Source organism: Culex pipiens, chromosome 1, assembly GCF_016801865.2.
Source record: "Culex pipiens pallens isolate TS chromosome 1, TS_CPP_V2, whole genome shotgun sequence".
Lineage (NCBI taxonomy): Eukaryota > Metazoa > Arthropoda > Insecta > Diptera > Culicidae > Culex > Culex pipiens.
In genome coordinates, this window is record NC_068937.1 from 83,771,049 (window position 1) to 83,787,946 (window position 16,898).

The following is a 16,898-nucleotide window of genomic DNA, read 5'->3' on the forward strand; positions in this document are numbered from 1 at the left end:
ATTGAAAGCTTAAACATTCAACTATTTCTGGCTGATAAAGGTATTTAATCAGATGATCTCTTCGAGTCATGCCAAGCGTTTACAATAATATATTTTTAACCGGCTTTTTCGAAATGTTAGAGGTAACTTGATCCCCCTTTCAAAATGTTAAAGAAATCTTAAGCAAAATGAATGGCAGGCCAAGGATTGATACCTAAGAGCATGCAATGGCACTGACCTTGTTGCGTGCTCTTCGGTTGACGTCCACGTAAGGAACATCCTCGAAGGAGCGCAACTAGCTACATCCGTAGTTCTGTTAGATCATCCGAATTATCTTGATCAGAACAGTATAGCTCTGGTTCCTTGCGAGTGTCCTATTTTCTTACCTCCACGTTGGCTTGGTTTTCATGATGACCTAGCTGGTGGCCTGTGGAAACGGATCGTAAACCTTTGACCACCGCGGGTCAGAGTCGAGACGGCTAAAAGAAAGGGGCGCGACAATGTGGGAAAGGGAAGTCATTTGTGATTGTAGACGGTATTGTTTTGATTCGCAGTATGTTGAGTCAACTGCTGTGGATGTACCTGAGCATCGCAGAACGGGGTTTCTTTTCTCTTCATTATCAGCTACCACCGATCTCCTATTTTTATTTTGCTCTACTGATTCTCACTTCTTCATTGATTCTTCTATTTAATATCCATCATTTGATTTTGATTTTTCTTACTTTTGATTCTTTTATCTCTCAAAGCTTTTCCACTCTTTTTTACCAATTGATACTGCTTTAACAAACTTTGTGTTTTTCGTTAAAAAAATACTTTTCCTCAATGTACTAGTAATATCAAGTCTATTTATCATTAGTCTTTTCTCTTTTGATTTTATTGCGAATTTATTGCGAATTTATTTATTTGAATAATTCTTTATCTCTCCTATAAGTTATCATTACTATAATCTACGCTTGTTTTTTTATCTCTATTTATTAACTATTGTCTAATTTTATATCTACTACATCCAGCTTCTCATTTTTATTCTTTAAAATAAAATCATAATTCTCTTACTATTGATTCTTGATTTTTATAAAATATATTCTCTTTAACTGTCTATTGTTTTCAATCTTCACCCTTTTTTTTCAAACAGGTGAGGTTTGAGCCCTTACTCAATTTATGGAATAGTTAATGGATTAACACAAATATTACTATTGTACTTTTGGTAAATTTTTATAACATGCTTAGGACCAAAAATTGTAACAAAACACCGCGACAGAAGAAATAGCAACAGATTAACACGACTCAACATTAGGCAAGATTTCAGGAGAAAACAATACACTGTAAATAACAATTAGTTTTTGAATTCAAACTAAAAATTAAACAGTGTTTTGCTTTACTGAAATTTGATAGGCACACTATAAATGGTTAGGCGCTTATACTTACATCAAACCCAACGTAATGTACCACCCCCGGCCGAGTTAAAATGCGTAACTGGAAAAGAAGGTGTGAATGCCTGGCACGAACACTCAAAGCGTGTTCTAGCGTGTTGCTCGTACTGACTCAGAGCAAGGGTGAGATGTAGGTGTAAGGGCAGTGCGTGTTCGCCGGGAACCTAGTGCATAAGATCGGTCAAGGCCCGTTCTTACACTGAAAATTGCGAATTGCGAAATCTTAAGCAAAATGAATGAATAAGAGATCCAAACTTATGATTTTCTATCAGTAAATTTCACATAAAGCAAGAACGTTTTTGTTTAAAATATTACAAGTTAAGTATGTAAAATATTTAAAAACATTGAGCATGTTAAATCTAGCTGGTAACTTGTGTAAACAAAATATTTGAAAAATGGTTCAAATTGTAGTAAGTCACCTACAACTATACTAAAGAATAATTCTCTACGAAATCGGTCTTTTTTCTCCAATTCTAATTTTTGTATTTTTTCAGCCGGCTGAAACTTTTTTGGTGCCTTCGGTATGCCCAAAGAAGCCATTTTGCATCATTTGTTTGTCCATATAATTTTCCATACAAATTTGGCAGCTGTCCATACAAAATTGATGAATGAAAATTCAAAAATCTGTATCTTTCGAAGGAATTTTTTGATCGATTTGGTGTCTTCGGCAAAGTTGTAGGTATGGATACGGACTACACTGAAAAAAAATGTTACACGGTATTTTTTTTTGTAGGGGTTATTTAATAATTAACTTTTTGTTACTAAAACATGATTTGCAAAAAAACACTATTTTTAATTTTTTTAATTTTTTGATATGTTTTAGAGGACATTAAATGCCAACTTTTCAGAAATTTCCAGGTTGTGCAAAAAATCTTTGGTCGAGTTATGAATTTTTGAATCAATACTGATTTTTTTTTAAAATCGAAATATTGGTCGCAAAAATTTTTCAACTTCATTTTTCGATGTAAAATCAAATTTGCAATCAAAAAGTATTCTAGTGAAATCTTGATAAAGTTCACCGTGTTCAAGTTATATCCATTTTTAGGTGACTTTTTCGAAAATAGTCGCAGTTTTTATTTTTTTAAATTAGTGCACATGTTTGCCCACTTTTGATAATATTTTTGAAAAGCTGAGAAAATTCTCTATAATTTGCTTTTCTGAACTTTGTTGCTGAGATATTGCCATGCCAAGGTTTAAAAACAGGAAAATTGATGTTTTCTAAGTCTCACCCAAACAACCCACCATCTTCTAATGTCGATATCTCAGCAACTAATGGTCCGATTTACAATGTTAAAATATGAAACATTCGTGAAATTTTTCGATCTTTTCGAAAAAATTTTCAAAATTCTTAAACCAAGACTAACATTTTAAAAGGGCCAAACAATCAATATTACGTCCTTTTAAAATGTTAGTCTTGATTTGAAAATATTTTTTTCGAAAAGATCGGAAATTTCACGAATGTTCCATAATGTTCAATAATATATTTTTCAAAAGTGGGCAAACATGTGCACTAATTTAAAAAAATAAAAACTGCGACTATTTTCAAAAAAATCACCTAAAAATGGCTATAACTTGAAAACGATGAACTTTATCAAAATTTCACTAAAATACTTTTTGATTGCAAATTTGATTTTACATCGAAAAATGAAGTTGAAGTTTTTTGCGACCAATATTTCGATTTTTTTAAGAAATCAGTGTTGATTCAAAAATTCATAACTCGGTCAAAGATTTTTTGCACAACCTGGAAATTTCTGAAAAGTTGGGAATTGTCTTCTAAAACATATCAAAAAATGAAAAAAATTAAAAATAGTGTTTTTTTGTAAATCAAGTTTTAGTGACAAAAAGTTAAATAAAAAATCACCAAATTTTTTTTTTACCGTGTAACATTTTTTTCAGTGTAGTCCGTATCCATACCTACAACTTTGCCGAAGGCACCAAATCAATAAAAAAATTCCTTCAAAAGATGCAGATTTTTGAATTTTCATAGATCACTTTTGTATGCACAGCTGCCAAATTTGTATGGAAAATTATATGGACAAACTAATGATGCAAAATGGCTTCTTTGGGCATATCGAAGGCACCAAAAAAGTTTCAGCCGGATTAAAAAATACAAAAAAAAATCGAATGACCGAAATCTTAGAGAACTGCTCTAAAGGAAACCATGTACGAAATACCAAACCAATTAATTAAGTTTGAGGCTAATTCCAGTAACTGTTAAAATGCAGGGATCAAGTCTCCCTAATTGCACTTTTTAAACAATTGGTTGTAAAAATAGAATGACAATAAATTTAACGTCAAATGCATGAGGATTTTGTAGTTGATAAGTTTATCAAACAATTCATGTATAAAACATTTTTTTTATAAATTTGAACTGTTTCTAGATATATCAAAACAAAGAAAAAAGATCTCTTGGAGTTTTTTTGCAGCACTTTTTAGAAAAAAATGTGTAACTCAATCCGAATGAATGAAAGAACGCTCCCTTGCTTTTTTGGTATTTTACTACTTGCTATTGTTTAATTTTGCTATTTTGACATTTTGCTATTACACTCAACCCCCGGTGGTTGGTCACTTTTTCGTTTGACACTTTTTCAGTTTGTATCTCATTGGTTTGACAAAGTCAACTAAAAAGTGACGAATTGTCACTTTTTATACACGACTCACATATGCTATCAAACAAAACGTTTGGTAGTAAATGTGAGCTCTGTGTAAAGAGAGTGTCAAACTAAAATGTGACCCCGTTCGTTTGACAACAGTTGGTCAAACCATCGGGGTTTCAGTGTATTTTTATTGCCATTTTTCTATTTCGCCATTTTGCTACTTTATTGGTTTGCAAATTGGCTATTCTCTTGTGTTTTTTTTAAAAATTTATCTATTTTTTTGTATTTTGTTACCTGCTATTTTTTAACTATGCTATTTTGCCATTTTGCTTTTTTTTCTTTTTTGCCATTGCCATTTTGCTATTTTACTGGATATAATTTGGCTGTTTTACTATTTTTTTATGTGAGTATTTTGATATTTTTTCAATTTCGTATTTTGCTATTTGGCTAGTTTGCTATCTTGCTATTTTTTAAATGTAATAGCTATTTTGTTTTTTTCTTATTTTTTTCAATCAAATCCAACCCGAAAATGCATTGGACCGTTGCGTTGCCGACGTTTGATTAGACACGCCCAACGCGAACAAAATGTTACCGGTTCCAGGAGATCCGGACATGGTACGGTCCCTTGGCCTTTTGCTTCTTCTAGCCAACTCAGGTTGGAATCGGAGGACCGTTCTTTTTCATCTTATCGCAATCTTCTCCGGTAGACTGAATGTTGTGGGTGAGTACATAAGCCGTTTCCAAAAAATGCGAGGCTAGATCTCAAAAGGTTTCGATGGAACAGGAACAAGCACCGAAACGTTTTTTTCCGTCGATTCAATCACCTCATCCACCTCCGGCACTCAGCCGGATTTTGGCCGTCATTTTTCTTCGCGCTGCGGTATTTCCGGTTCGCTCGTCCTCATCCTCCTCGCCGTCGTCGTCCTCGTCTATCACCTCGTCGTTGTAGTACAGGGTGGCCTTCGGGATGATGCGGACGCACAGGAAGTGCCCAATCTCAAAGTCCGACGTAATCAGCATCTGCGTCTCGTCTTCGACGTTCTTCTCGTCCTCCTGCACCTGAGCGGGTTGAAGAACGAGGCGTTCGGCAGTATCTTCGTCAGGGTGCGGATGACCCTAGCTGTTTGTGCGCGTTTTTGGACGGGATTCACTGGGTCGTGCAGCTGGTGCACTTGAAAATCTCCGGGCCCTTAAAGTTGAACGGATCATCTTGGTCGACGGTGCAACGCATAAAGTGTTGTTTCGTAAGGACGGTTACGGAAGTAGGGCAAAAAGTGAAACTCGATGACGTAGCACATCAGGTTGGTTGTCGATGTCCACATTGGTCAAGTGGGCCAGAACCGGTACGTCGTGCGGCTGGAACATGTCGACCACGGTCCAAGTATTCTAGAACTCCGTCAACCAGAACGCCGGAATGTCGTCCTTGATAATCTTCGAGTGCTGGTTCTTATACTTGAAGGCCATCCGCTTGAAGCGTTGCATCACTTCGGCGTCAACCTCGTCCTCGGACTCTTCCTTCCACTCGACCTTACCCATCACCAACTTCGGCTCCCGATGATGACCGCTTCCCTGTGGTCCTCCAGAGGCTGGTCAAGCTCATGGTATTAAATCTTGCACTCCAACGCGTAAACCTACTCGAAGAACTTGGCCTCCTTGAGGTGCTTCTTCTGAAAGTGCTTCAACGCATTCACCCGGTGCCGGATATTCTCCGGCAGGGCCTTCTCCGTCATCCAGCGCGATGTAGAACTTATGTACGCCGGGTCGTCCAAAAAGCCCGGAACCTGGTCGTCTCCGTCCGACGCCGACTTCACAGCCTTTGCGGCATTCTTAGATCCAGGTATTCTTCCGGCTTGTTGCTACACGCGAAAATTTTTGCCCATAAACGGACGGAACTAGTTGCAGGGCGAACCCGGAATATATTGCAACGCACTCGAGGGGACACAGGTTCACCAGCCCCACAAAAAGTAAAATTAAAATGAATCGCAAAAACGTTAACAAAAACATAAACAAGGTCTACCGTTCTGTATTGCAAGTCTGTACGAAACGGAAAATAACAAAATTTGAGGCAGAATCAAATATTTTTGAATATAATGTAATGTAAATATACGGAGCTGATTTTAGTAACATAATAACTAACTTTGCGTTCGTTAGTTTGAATATTAGAGTGAAAAATTAATATTTTTAAATATTTTTATAAAGTTTCATGTCACTACCTGGCACGGTCAGTGTTTACGTGATAGTGGCGGCATCTATTTTATAAAATCTAGTTCTACGCAAATGACACCAGGGGGATTTAGCGTACAACAAAGGCGCACCTAGCGGCAGTTTTGGGAAACTGGCCGTCGGGCGTTCCATTGCGCAATACAGGTAGAAAAAAAATTAATCAAAATTTTGATCGCGGAAATGGATTCTACGTCCAATTTTCTTCAAAAATGAGTCTAAGACCGACCTTCTAAGATTTGTGGTTTCTGAGGTATCGCCGTTTGAATCTAGGAGGTTCGCCCCAAAATCGCCAAAAAGTCGATTTTTTGGTGAGGTACAAAAATGGAGGGGGTGGTCCGATTTGGATGAAATTCGGGATTCTTGCATGTTTTGATAGTATCAACAGCCCTGCCAAATTTGAGCAGGATCGGAGAGGGTAATTTTCAAATTTGCACTTTTTCGTGCACAGTTGAGATGGAATGACCCTTATGGAACTTGACTTTCGATCATAGTTTGGAAAATAACTAGACTACATTTTAAATGATTTCATCGGAATATATTTGGGTTTTTATAAAATCTTCTGGAAACAAAATGAATACATGCAAAGGGTGTTTCAGAACCAATTCCATAAAGTTCAAGTATGTTTTAATTTCAGTTCCAAATAGTTTCGTTGACTGTTTCGTTATCGGTCTATTAGAGTTGGTCCTTAATGATTGTTTCTGTAATATTTGGGGACATCATTTGGGTCGAGGCCAAGTTTCTTCATCTCGACGGCTAAGGAAAATAGATAGTCGTAGCATTCCGTCCTAAAAAAGAAGTTTAAATTATAAAGGTGCCACTTTTTGAAGAAAAACACTAATCTCATGCTTACATAGCCTTCGCTTTCTGCCAGCTGCTTCCCCAAACATAAACACCGTGTCTTCTGACGAGAATCGCGGATGTACCAGGGTACTCCTTCATTGCGTTTGCCATTCTATCCTCAAGATCACTTTCGTTATTTGTATTTTCGATGATTGGCACAACTAGTTCTTCGTCGAACTGCAGGTTGCGCTCCATCTCATGATCATAGATGCCCTATGAGAAAAAAAAATAAGTTTGGGTTCGGATGGTCCGGCTGTTTTTTTTTTCTATCTAACCTTAATCATCTCCAAGTGTGTACATCGAAATTCCCTACCAGGCCACCTGTAAAAAAACAGCTCTATTTTATTGCCCATTACATTTCTATACTTTTTTATTATTATTAGGTTTTCCAACCAAATGTAAACATTCAGTGTATCCCCTTCAGAACCAAAGTGGAGCTGAAAGTGACCAGCAATTAGCTAGGGCTTAAATTACGTTTAAAATCCGGTCGCTTCGGTCCTCTTGGTACACACGGATCTCCAAACAACCATGTCACATCTATTTGAGAATGTTTCCCAATCAATACATTCATGAAAAAATGGGAAGGAAATGTGTTCCTTCCCATTTTTTCATCGATAATCATCGCGATAATCAACGCGATGATCAACGCCTCCGTTGGCGTTGACGATTAAGTCAACGATGGCTCCGTTTACGATTACGATTATATCAACCTATATCAACGATCAACGACAGCGATGACGTTCCCAATGAGAATTTTGGATCGAGCATCGACTCGATTCAGGCTCGATCTCGAGCCAAAATTCTCAGTGGGTTGTTTCAACGATTAACAGCATCCCAGTCAAATCAATCCGAATTCTGAAACGGAATCTAATTAGAATCGTATACAAATTCCGTTTAAAACGCAACAACCGGTTCCGTGTTCGAACCGGTTGTTGCGTTTGAAACGGAATTTGTATACGATTCTAATTAGATTCCGTTTCAGAATTCGGATTGATTTGACTGGGATAGAGCTATCTAAGCCCGATCTCACACACACTAGCACACCATTTGTTTTGCTGGCCGGTTCAAAATTTAACCTCACTTTTTTTCGTGTACATACACGCAATACATGCGCACGTAGATAACTCTATTGCCCTTCACACCTTATGTCGATAATGTCGATCGGAGTAACCGGGATGTTTACATTTGTTTATCGGGATCGTGCATAGGGGGGTCAAATTACATCACCATTGTATTTTTCGAATTATAAGCAAAAATGTAAATGTATTGACAAAACCAAGCAAATGTTGTTTTATTCGGTGTTTTTCAATAATTTGCAGCTATTTGCAGCCTTGAACGGTGATGAGATCAAGATGCAAGTGATTAAAAACAGGAAAATTGATGTTTTCTAAGACTCACCCACACAACCCACCATTAGACATTAGAAAATGTCGATATCTCAGAAACTAATGGTCCGATTTTCAATGTTAAAATATGAAACAATCGTGAAATTTTCCGATTTTTTCGAAAAAAATATTTTAAATTGTTCTAAACCTAGAATAACGTTTCAAAAGGGCCAAACATTTAATATTACGACTTTTTAAATTTTTTGAAAATATCTTTTTCGAAAAGATCGGAAAATTTCACGAATATTTCATTTTTAACATTGAAAATCGGATTATTAGTTGCTGAGATATCGACATTAAAAAATGGTGGGCTGTTTGGGTGAGACTTATGGTACGTTCGTTTGAAGAGCCGGTGCGGCACTGAGTGCCGCACTCGTCGAGTGCCAGTTTTGGTTCAAACGAACGGTCCAGTTTTGCTCTCAGTTTTTATGCTTGTGTGCGTGCGTGGTGTTTTGTTTTGGTTCAAAAAACGTCAGTCAAAATGCGATCGTTGCAAATTGAACGTACCTCCGCGCTGGTTTAATATTCAAAAAATCATATCTTGGCTCAAACACAACCAATTTTCGATGTTTTGGGCTTGTTCGCTCAGGATTTTAATACGGAACACGATGCAATCTAAAAAAATCCGGATTCCGGTTCCCTGGCCGGAGATATTCCGGATTTCCCAGGGCCAGATTGGGGCTACGCTAGCCGAGTCATTTTTCTGATTACAAAAACCATCCAAAAAAGATGAATACGAGTGAAATACTATGGAATTTTATCATCTGCAATCAAACGAAGGCCATTTTATTGAACTAGAACCATGTTGGACACGGGAAACCCGGTCAGTAACCTGGGACCGGTTCCAGGGTCCCGGCAAGGGTCCCGGTCATAATCCGAAGATATGACCAGTACACTTTTCTTGTCCAAAGTGGACATGTCTATGTTCATGAAATTGTGTAACAAGTTCGGAAAAACTAATGCAATACCAATCGGACCGACTGTGGCCACCCGGAACCGGTTCCAGGTTCCCGGCCATAATCCGAATATATGGCCAATACACTTTTCTTGTCCAAAGTGGGCATGCGTCATGGCTACGTTCATGTAATTGTATCACAAGTTCAAAAAGACTAACCCATTGTCAATTGGACCGACTGTGGCCACCCGGAACCGGTTCCAGGGTTCCGGCCATAATCCGAATATATGGCCAATACACTTTTCTTATATTTTTATAATTTTATAATTTTATAATTTTATAATTTTATAATTTTATAATTTTATAATTTTATAATTTTATAATTTTATAATTTTATAATTTTATATTTTATAATTTTATAATTTTATAATTTTATAATTTTATAATTTTATAATTTTATAATTTTATAATTTTATAATTTTATAATTTTATAATTTTATAATTTTATAATTTTATAATTTTATAATTTTATAATTTTATAATTTTATAATTTTATAATTTTATAATTTTATAATTTTATAATTTTATAATTTTATAATTTTATAATTTTATAATTTTATAATTTTATAATTTTATAATTTTATAATTTTATAATTTTATAATTTTATAATTTTATAATTTTATAATTTTATAATTTTATAATTTTATAATTTTATAATTTTATAATTTTATAATTTTATAATTTTATAATTTTATAATTTTATAATTTTATAATTTTATAATTTTATAATTTTATAATTTTATAATTTTATAATTTTATAATTTTATAATTTTATAATTTTATAATTTTATAATTTTATAATTTTATAATTTTATAATTTTATAATTTTATAATTTTATAATTTTATAATTTTATAATTTTATAATTTTATAATTTTATAATTTTATAATTTTATAATTTTATAATTTTATAATTTTATAATTTTATAATTTTATAATTTTATAATTTTATAATTTTATAATTTTATAATTTTATAATTTTATAATTTTATAATTTTATAATTTTATAATTTTATAATTTTATAATTTTATAATTTTATAATTTTATAATTTTATAATTTTATAATTTTATAATTTTATAATTTTATAATTTTATAATTTTATAATTTTATAATTTTATAATTTTATAATTTTATAATTTTATAATTTTATAATTTTATAATTTTATAATTTTATAATTTTATAATTTTATAATTTTATAATTTTATAATTTTATAATTTTATAATTTTATAATTTTATAATTTTATAATTTTATAATTTTATAATTTTATAATTTTATAATTTTATAATTTTATAATTTTATAATTTTATAATTTTATAATTTTATAATTTTATAATTTTATAATTTTATAATTTTATAATTTTATAATTTTATAATTTTATAATTTTATAATTTTATAATTTTATAATTTTATAATTTTATAATTTTATAATTTTATAATTTTATAATTTTATAATTTTATAATTTTATAATTTTATAATTTTATAATTTTATAATTTTATAATTTTATAATTTTATAATTTTATAATTTTATAATTTTATAATTTTATAATTTTATAATTTTATAATTTTATAATTTTATAATTTTATAATTTTATAATTTTATAATTTTATAATTTTATAATTTTATAATTTTATAATTTTATAATTTTATAATTTTATAATTTTATAATTTTATAATTTTATAATTTTATAATTTTATAATTTTATAATTTTATAATTTTATAATTTTATAATTTTATAATTTTATAATTTTATAATTTTATAATTTTATAATTTTATAATTTTATAATTTTATAATTTTATAATTTTATAATTTTATAATTTTATAATTTTATAATTTTATAATTTTATAATTTTATAATTTTATAATTTTATAATTTTATAATTTTATAATTTTATAATTTTATAATTTTATAATTTTATAATTTTATAATTTTATAATTTTATAATTTTATAATTTTATAATTTTATAATTTTATAATTTTATAATTTTATAATTTTATAATTTTATAATTTTATAATTTTATAATTTTATAATTTTATAATTTTATAATTTTATAATTTTATAATTTTATAATTTTATAATTTTATAATTTTATAATTTTATAATTTTATAATTTTATAATTTTATAATTTTATAATTTTATAATTTTATAATTTTATAATTTTATAATTTTATAATTTTATAATTTTATAATTTTATAATTTTATAATTTTATAATTTTATAATTTTATAATTTTATAATTTTATAATTTTATAATTTTATAATTTTATAATTTTATAATTTTATAATTTTATAATTTTATAATTTTATAATTTTATAATTTTATAATTTTATAATTTTATAATTTTATAATTTTATAATTTTATAATTTTATAATTTTATAATTTTATAATTTTATAATTTTATAATTTTATAATTTTATAATTTTATAATTTTATAATTTTATAATTTTATAATTTTATAATTTTATAATTTTATAATTTTATAATTTTATAATTTTATAATTTTATAATTTTATAATTTTATAATTTTATAATTTTATAATTTTATAATTTTATAATTTTATAATTTTATAATTTTATAATTTTATAATTTTATAATTTTATAATTTTATAATTTTATAATTTTATAATTTTATAATTTTATAATTTTATAATTTTATAATTTTATAATTTTATAATTTTATAATTTTATAATTTTATAATTTTATAATTTTATAATTTTATAATTTTATAATTTTATAATTTTATAATTTTATAATTTTATAATTTTATAATTTTATAATTTTATAATTTTATAATTTTATAATTTTATAATTTTATAATTTTATAATTTTATAATTTTATAATTTTATAATTTTATAATTTTATAATTTTATAATTTTATAATTTTATAATTTTATAATTTTATAATTTTATAATTTTATAATTTTATAATTTTATAATTTTATAATTTTATAATTTTATAATTTTATAATTTTATAATTTTATAATTTTATAATTTTATAATTTTATAATTTTATAATTTTATAATTTTATAATTTTATAATTTTATAATTTTATAATTTTATAATTTTATAATTTTATAATTTTATAATTTTATAATTTTATAATTTTATAATTTTATAATTTTATAATTTTATAATTTTATAATTTTATAATTTTATAATTTTATAATTTTATAATTTTATAATTTTATAATTTTATAATTTTATAATTTTATAATTTTATAATTTTATAATTTTATAATTTTATAATTTTATAATTTTATAATTTTATAATTTTATAATTTTATAATTTTATAATTTTATAATTTTATAATTTTATAATTTTATAATTTTATAATTTTATAATTTTATAATTTTATAATTTTATAATTTTATAATTTTATAATTTTATAATTTTATAATTTTATAATTTTATAATTTTATAATTTTATAATTTTATAATTTTATAATTTTATAATTTTATAATTTTATAATTTTATAATTTTATAATTTTATAATTTTATAATTTTATAATTTTATAATTTTATAATTTTATAATTTTATAATTTTATAATTTTATAATTTTATAATTTTATAATTTTATAATTTTATAATTTTATAATTTTATAATTTTATAATTTTATAATTTTATAATTTTATAATTTTATAATTTTATAATTTTATAATTTTATAATTTTATAATTTTATAATTTTATAATTTTATAATTTTATAATTTTATAATTTTATAATTTTATAATTTTATAATTTTATAATTTTATAATTTTATAATTTTATAATTTTATAATTTTATAATTTTATAATTTTATAATTTTATAATTTTATAATTTTATAATTTTATAATTTTATAATTTTATAATTTTATAATTTTATAATTTTATAATTTTATAATTTTATAATTTTATAATTTTATAATTTTATAATTTTATAATTTTATAATTTTATAATTTTATAATTTTATAATTTTATAATTTTATAATTTTATAATTTTATAATTTTATAATTTTATAATTTTATAATTTTATAATTTTATAATTTTATAATTTTATAATTTTATAATTTTATAATTTTATAATTTTATAATTTTATAATTTTATAATTTTATAATTTTATAATTTTATAATTTTATAATTTTATAATTTTATAATTTTATAATTTTATAATTTTATAATTTTATAATTTTATAATTTTATAATTTTATAATTTTATAATTTTATAATTTTATAATTTTATAATTTTATAATTTTATAATTTTATAATTTTATAATTTTATAATTTTATAATTTTATAATTTTATAATTTTATAATTTTATAATTTTATAATTTTATAATTTTATAATTTTATAATTTTATAATTTTATAATTTTATAATTTTATAATTTTATAATTTTATAATTTTATAATTTTATAATTTTATAATTTTATAATTTTATAATTTTATAATTTTATAATTTTATAATTTTATAATTTTATAATTTTATAATTTTATAATTTTATAATTTTATAATTTTATAATTTTATAATTTTATAATTTTATAATTTTATAATTTTATAATTTTATAATTTTATAATTTTATAATTTTATAATTTTATAATTTTATAATTTTATAATTTTATAATTTTATAATTTTATAATTTTATAATTTTATAATTTTATAATTTTATAATTTTATAATTTTATAATTTTATAATTTTATAATTTTATAATTTTATAATTTTATAATTTTATAATTTTATAATTTTATAATTTTATAATTTTATAATTTTATAATTTTATAATTTTATAATTTTATAATTTTATAATTTTATAATTTTATAATTTTATAATTTTATAATTTTATAATTTTATAATTTTATAATTTTATAATTTTATAATTTTATAATTTTATAATTTTATAATTTTATAATTTTATAATTTTATAATTTTATAATTTTATAATTTTATAATTTTATAATTTTATAATTTTATAATTTTATAATTTTATAATTTTATAATTTTATAATTTTATAATTTTATAATTTTATAATTTTATAATTTTATAATTTTATAATTTTATAATTTTATAATTTTATAATTTTATAATTTTATAATTTTATAATTTTATAATTTTATAATTTTATAATTTTATAATTTTATAATTTTATAATTTTATAATTTTATAATTTTATAATTTTATAATTTTATAATTTTATAATTTTATAATTTTATAATTTTATAATTTTATAATTTTATAATTTTATAATTTTATAATTTTATAATTTTATAATTTTATAATTTTATAATTTTATAATTTTATAATTTTATAATTTTATAATTTTATAATTTTATAATTTTATAATTTTATAATTTTATAATTTTATAATTTTATAATTTTATAATTTTATAATTTTATAATTTTATAATTTTATAATTTTATAATTTTATAATTTTATAATTTTATAATTTTATAATTTTATAATTTTATAATTTTATAATTTTATAATTTTATAATTTTATAATTTTATAATTTTATAATTTTATAATTTTATAATTTTATAATTTTATAATTTTATAATTTTATAATTTTATAATTTTATAATTTTATAATTTTATAATTTTATAATTTTATAATTTTATAATTTTATAATTTTATAATTTTATAATTTTATAATTTTATAATTTTATAATTTTATAATTTTATAATTTTATAATTTTATAATTTTATAATTTTATAATTTTATAATTTTATAATTTTATAATTTTATAATTTTATAATTTTATAATTTTATAATTTTATAATTTTATAATTTTATAATTTTATAATTTTATAATTTTATAATTTTATAATTTTATAATTTTATAATTTTATAATTTTATAATTTTATAATTTTATAATTTTATAATTTTATAATTTTATAATTTTATAATTTTATAATTTTATAATTTTATAATTTTATAATTTTATAATTTTATAATTTTATAATTTTATAATTTTATAATTTTATAATTTTATAATTTTATAATTTTATAATTTTATAATTTTATAATTTTATAATTTTATAATTTTATAATTTTATAATTTTATAATTTTATAATTTTATAATTTTATAATTTTATAATTTTATAATTTTATAATTTTATAATTTTACAATTTTATAATTTTATAATTTTATAATTTTATAATTTTATAATTTTATAATTTTATAATTTTATAATTTTATAATTTTATAATTTTATAATTTTATAATTTTATAATTTTATGATTTTATAGTTTTATAATTTTATTTATTGCTGAAAGTTATAGCTAATTTGAACTTGTTTCAAAATTTCATGAACGCATATTTTATCTTGTGATGCAATGTCATGAACATTTTCAGAAAAAAACGATTCCGGGTGGCCACTGTCGGTCCGATTGGCAATGGTTTAGTCTTTTTGAACTTGTTACACAATTTCATGAACATAGACATGTCACATGCCCACTTTGGACAAGAAAAGTGTATTGGCCATATATTCGGATTATGGCCGGGAACCTGGAACCGGTTACGGGTGGCCACAGTCGGTCCGATTGGCAATGGGTTAGTCTTTTTGAACTTGTGATACAATTTCATGAACGTAGCCATGACGCATGCCCACTTTGGACAAGAAAAGTGTATTGGCCATATATTCGGATTATGGCCGGGACCCTGGAACCGGTTCCGGGTGGCCACAGTCGGTTCGATTGGCAATGGGTTAGTCTTTTTGAACTTGTGATACAATTTCATGAACATAGACATGTCACATGCCCACTTTGGACAAGAAAAGTGTATTGGCCATATATTCGGATTATGGCCGGGAAACTGGAACCGGTTCCGGGTGGCCACAGTCGGTCCGATTGGTATTGCATTAGTTTTTCCGACTTTGTTACACAATTTCATGAACATAGACATGTCGCATGCCCACTTTGGACAAGAAAAGTGTATTGGCCATATATTCGGATTATGGCCGGGAACCTGGAACCGGTTCCGGGTGGCCACAGTCGGTCCGATTGGTATTGCATTAGTTTTTCCGAACTTGTTACACAATTTCATGAACATAGACATGTCCACTTTGGACAAGAAAAGTGTACTGGTCATATCTTCAGATTATGACCGGGACCCTCGCCGGGACCCTGGAACCGGTCCCAGGTTACTGACCGGGTTTCCCGTGTCCAACATGGTTCTAGTTCAATAAAATGGCCTTCGTTTGATTGCAGATGATAAAATTCCATAGTATTTCACTCGTATTCATCTTTTTTGGATGGTTTTTGTAATCAGAAAAATGACTCGGCTAGCGTAGCCCCAATCTGGCCCTGGGAAATCCGGAATATCTCCGGCCAGGGAACCGGAATCCGGATTTTTTCCGATTGCATCGTGTTCCGTATTAAAATCCTGAGCGAACAAGCCCAAAACATCGAAAATTGGTTGTGTTTGAGCCAAGATATGATTTTTTGAATATTAAATTTCCACGTGGTACTTA

The 16,898-nt window shown here is 24.6% G+C and overlaps 1 protein-coding gene and 1 pseudogene across 1 annotated transcript; both read right to left on the reverse strand.

Moving 5' to 3' along the window:
* Positions 1-3,282: 3,282 nt before the first annotated feature.
* LOC120431407 (nucleosome assembly protein 1-like 1) lies at positions 3,283-6,361 on the reverse strand (annotated as a pseudogene).
* Positions 6,362-6,742: 381 nt separating this feature from the next.
* Positions 6,743-7,966, reverse strand: LOC120431415 (probable methylthioribulose-1-phosphate dehydratase). The gene is made up of 3 exons (XM_039596536.2): positions 7,345-7,966; positions 7,080-7,282; positions 6,743-7,014 (listed from the first exon to the last, which is right to left on the reverse strand). The coding sequence occupies exons 1-3, from the start codon at positions 7,420-7,422 to the stop codon at positions 6,915-6,917; spliced, it is 381 nt and encodes a 126-aa protein (XP_039452470.1). The 5' UTR covers positions 7,423-7,966; the 3' UTR covers positions 6,743-6,914.
* Positions 7,967-16,898: the final 8,932 nt, after the last annotated feature.

Excerpts from the sequence above, each read along its gene's own strand:
- LOC120431415 (XM_039596536.2), bottom strand. The coding sequence starts at position 7,422 with ATGGGCAATAAAATAGAGCTGTTTTTTTACAGGTGGCCTGGTAGGGAA. Across the intron at positions 7,283-7,344 it reads CACACTTGGAGATGATTAAG|GGCATCTATGATCATGAGAT; the intron begins GTTAGATAGAAA and ends TTTTTCTCATAG. Across the intron at positions 7,015-7,079 it reads TGGCAGAAAGCGAAGGCTAT|GACGGAATGCTACGACTATC; the intron begins GTAAGCATGAGA and ends CTTCTTTTTTAG.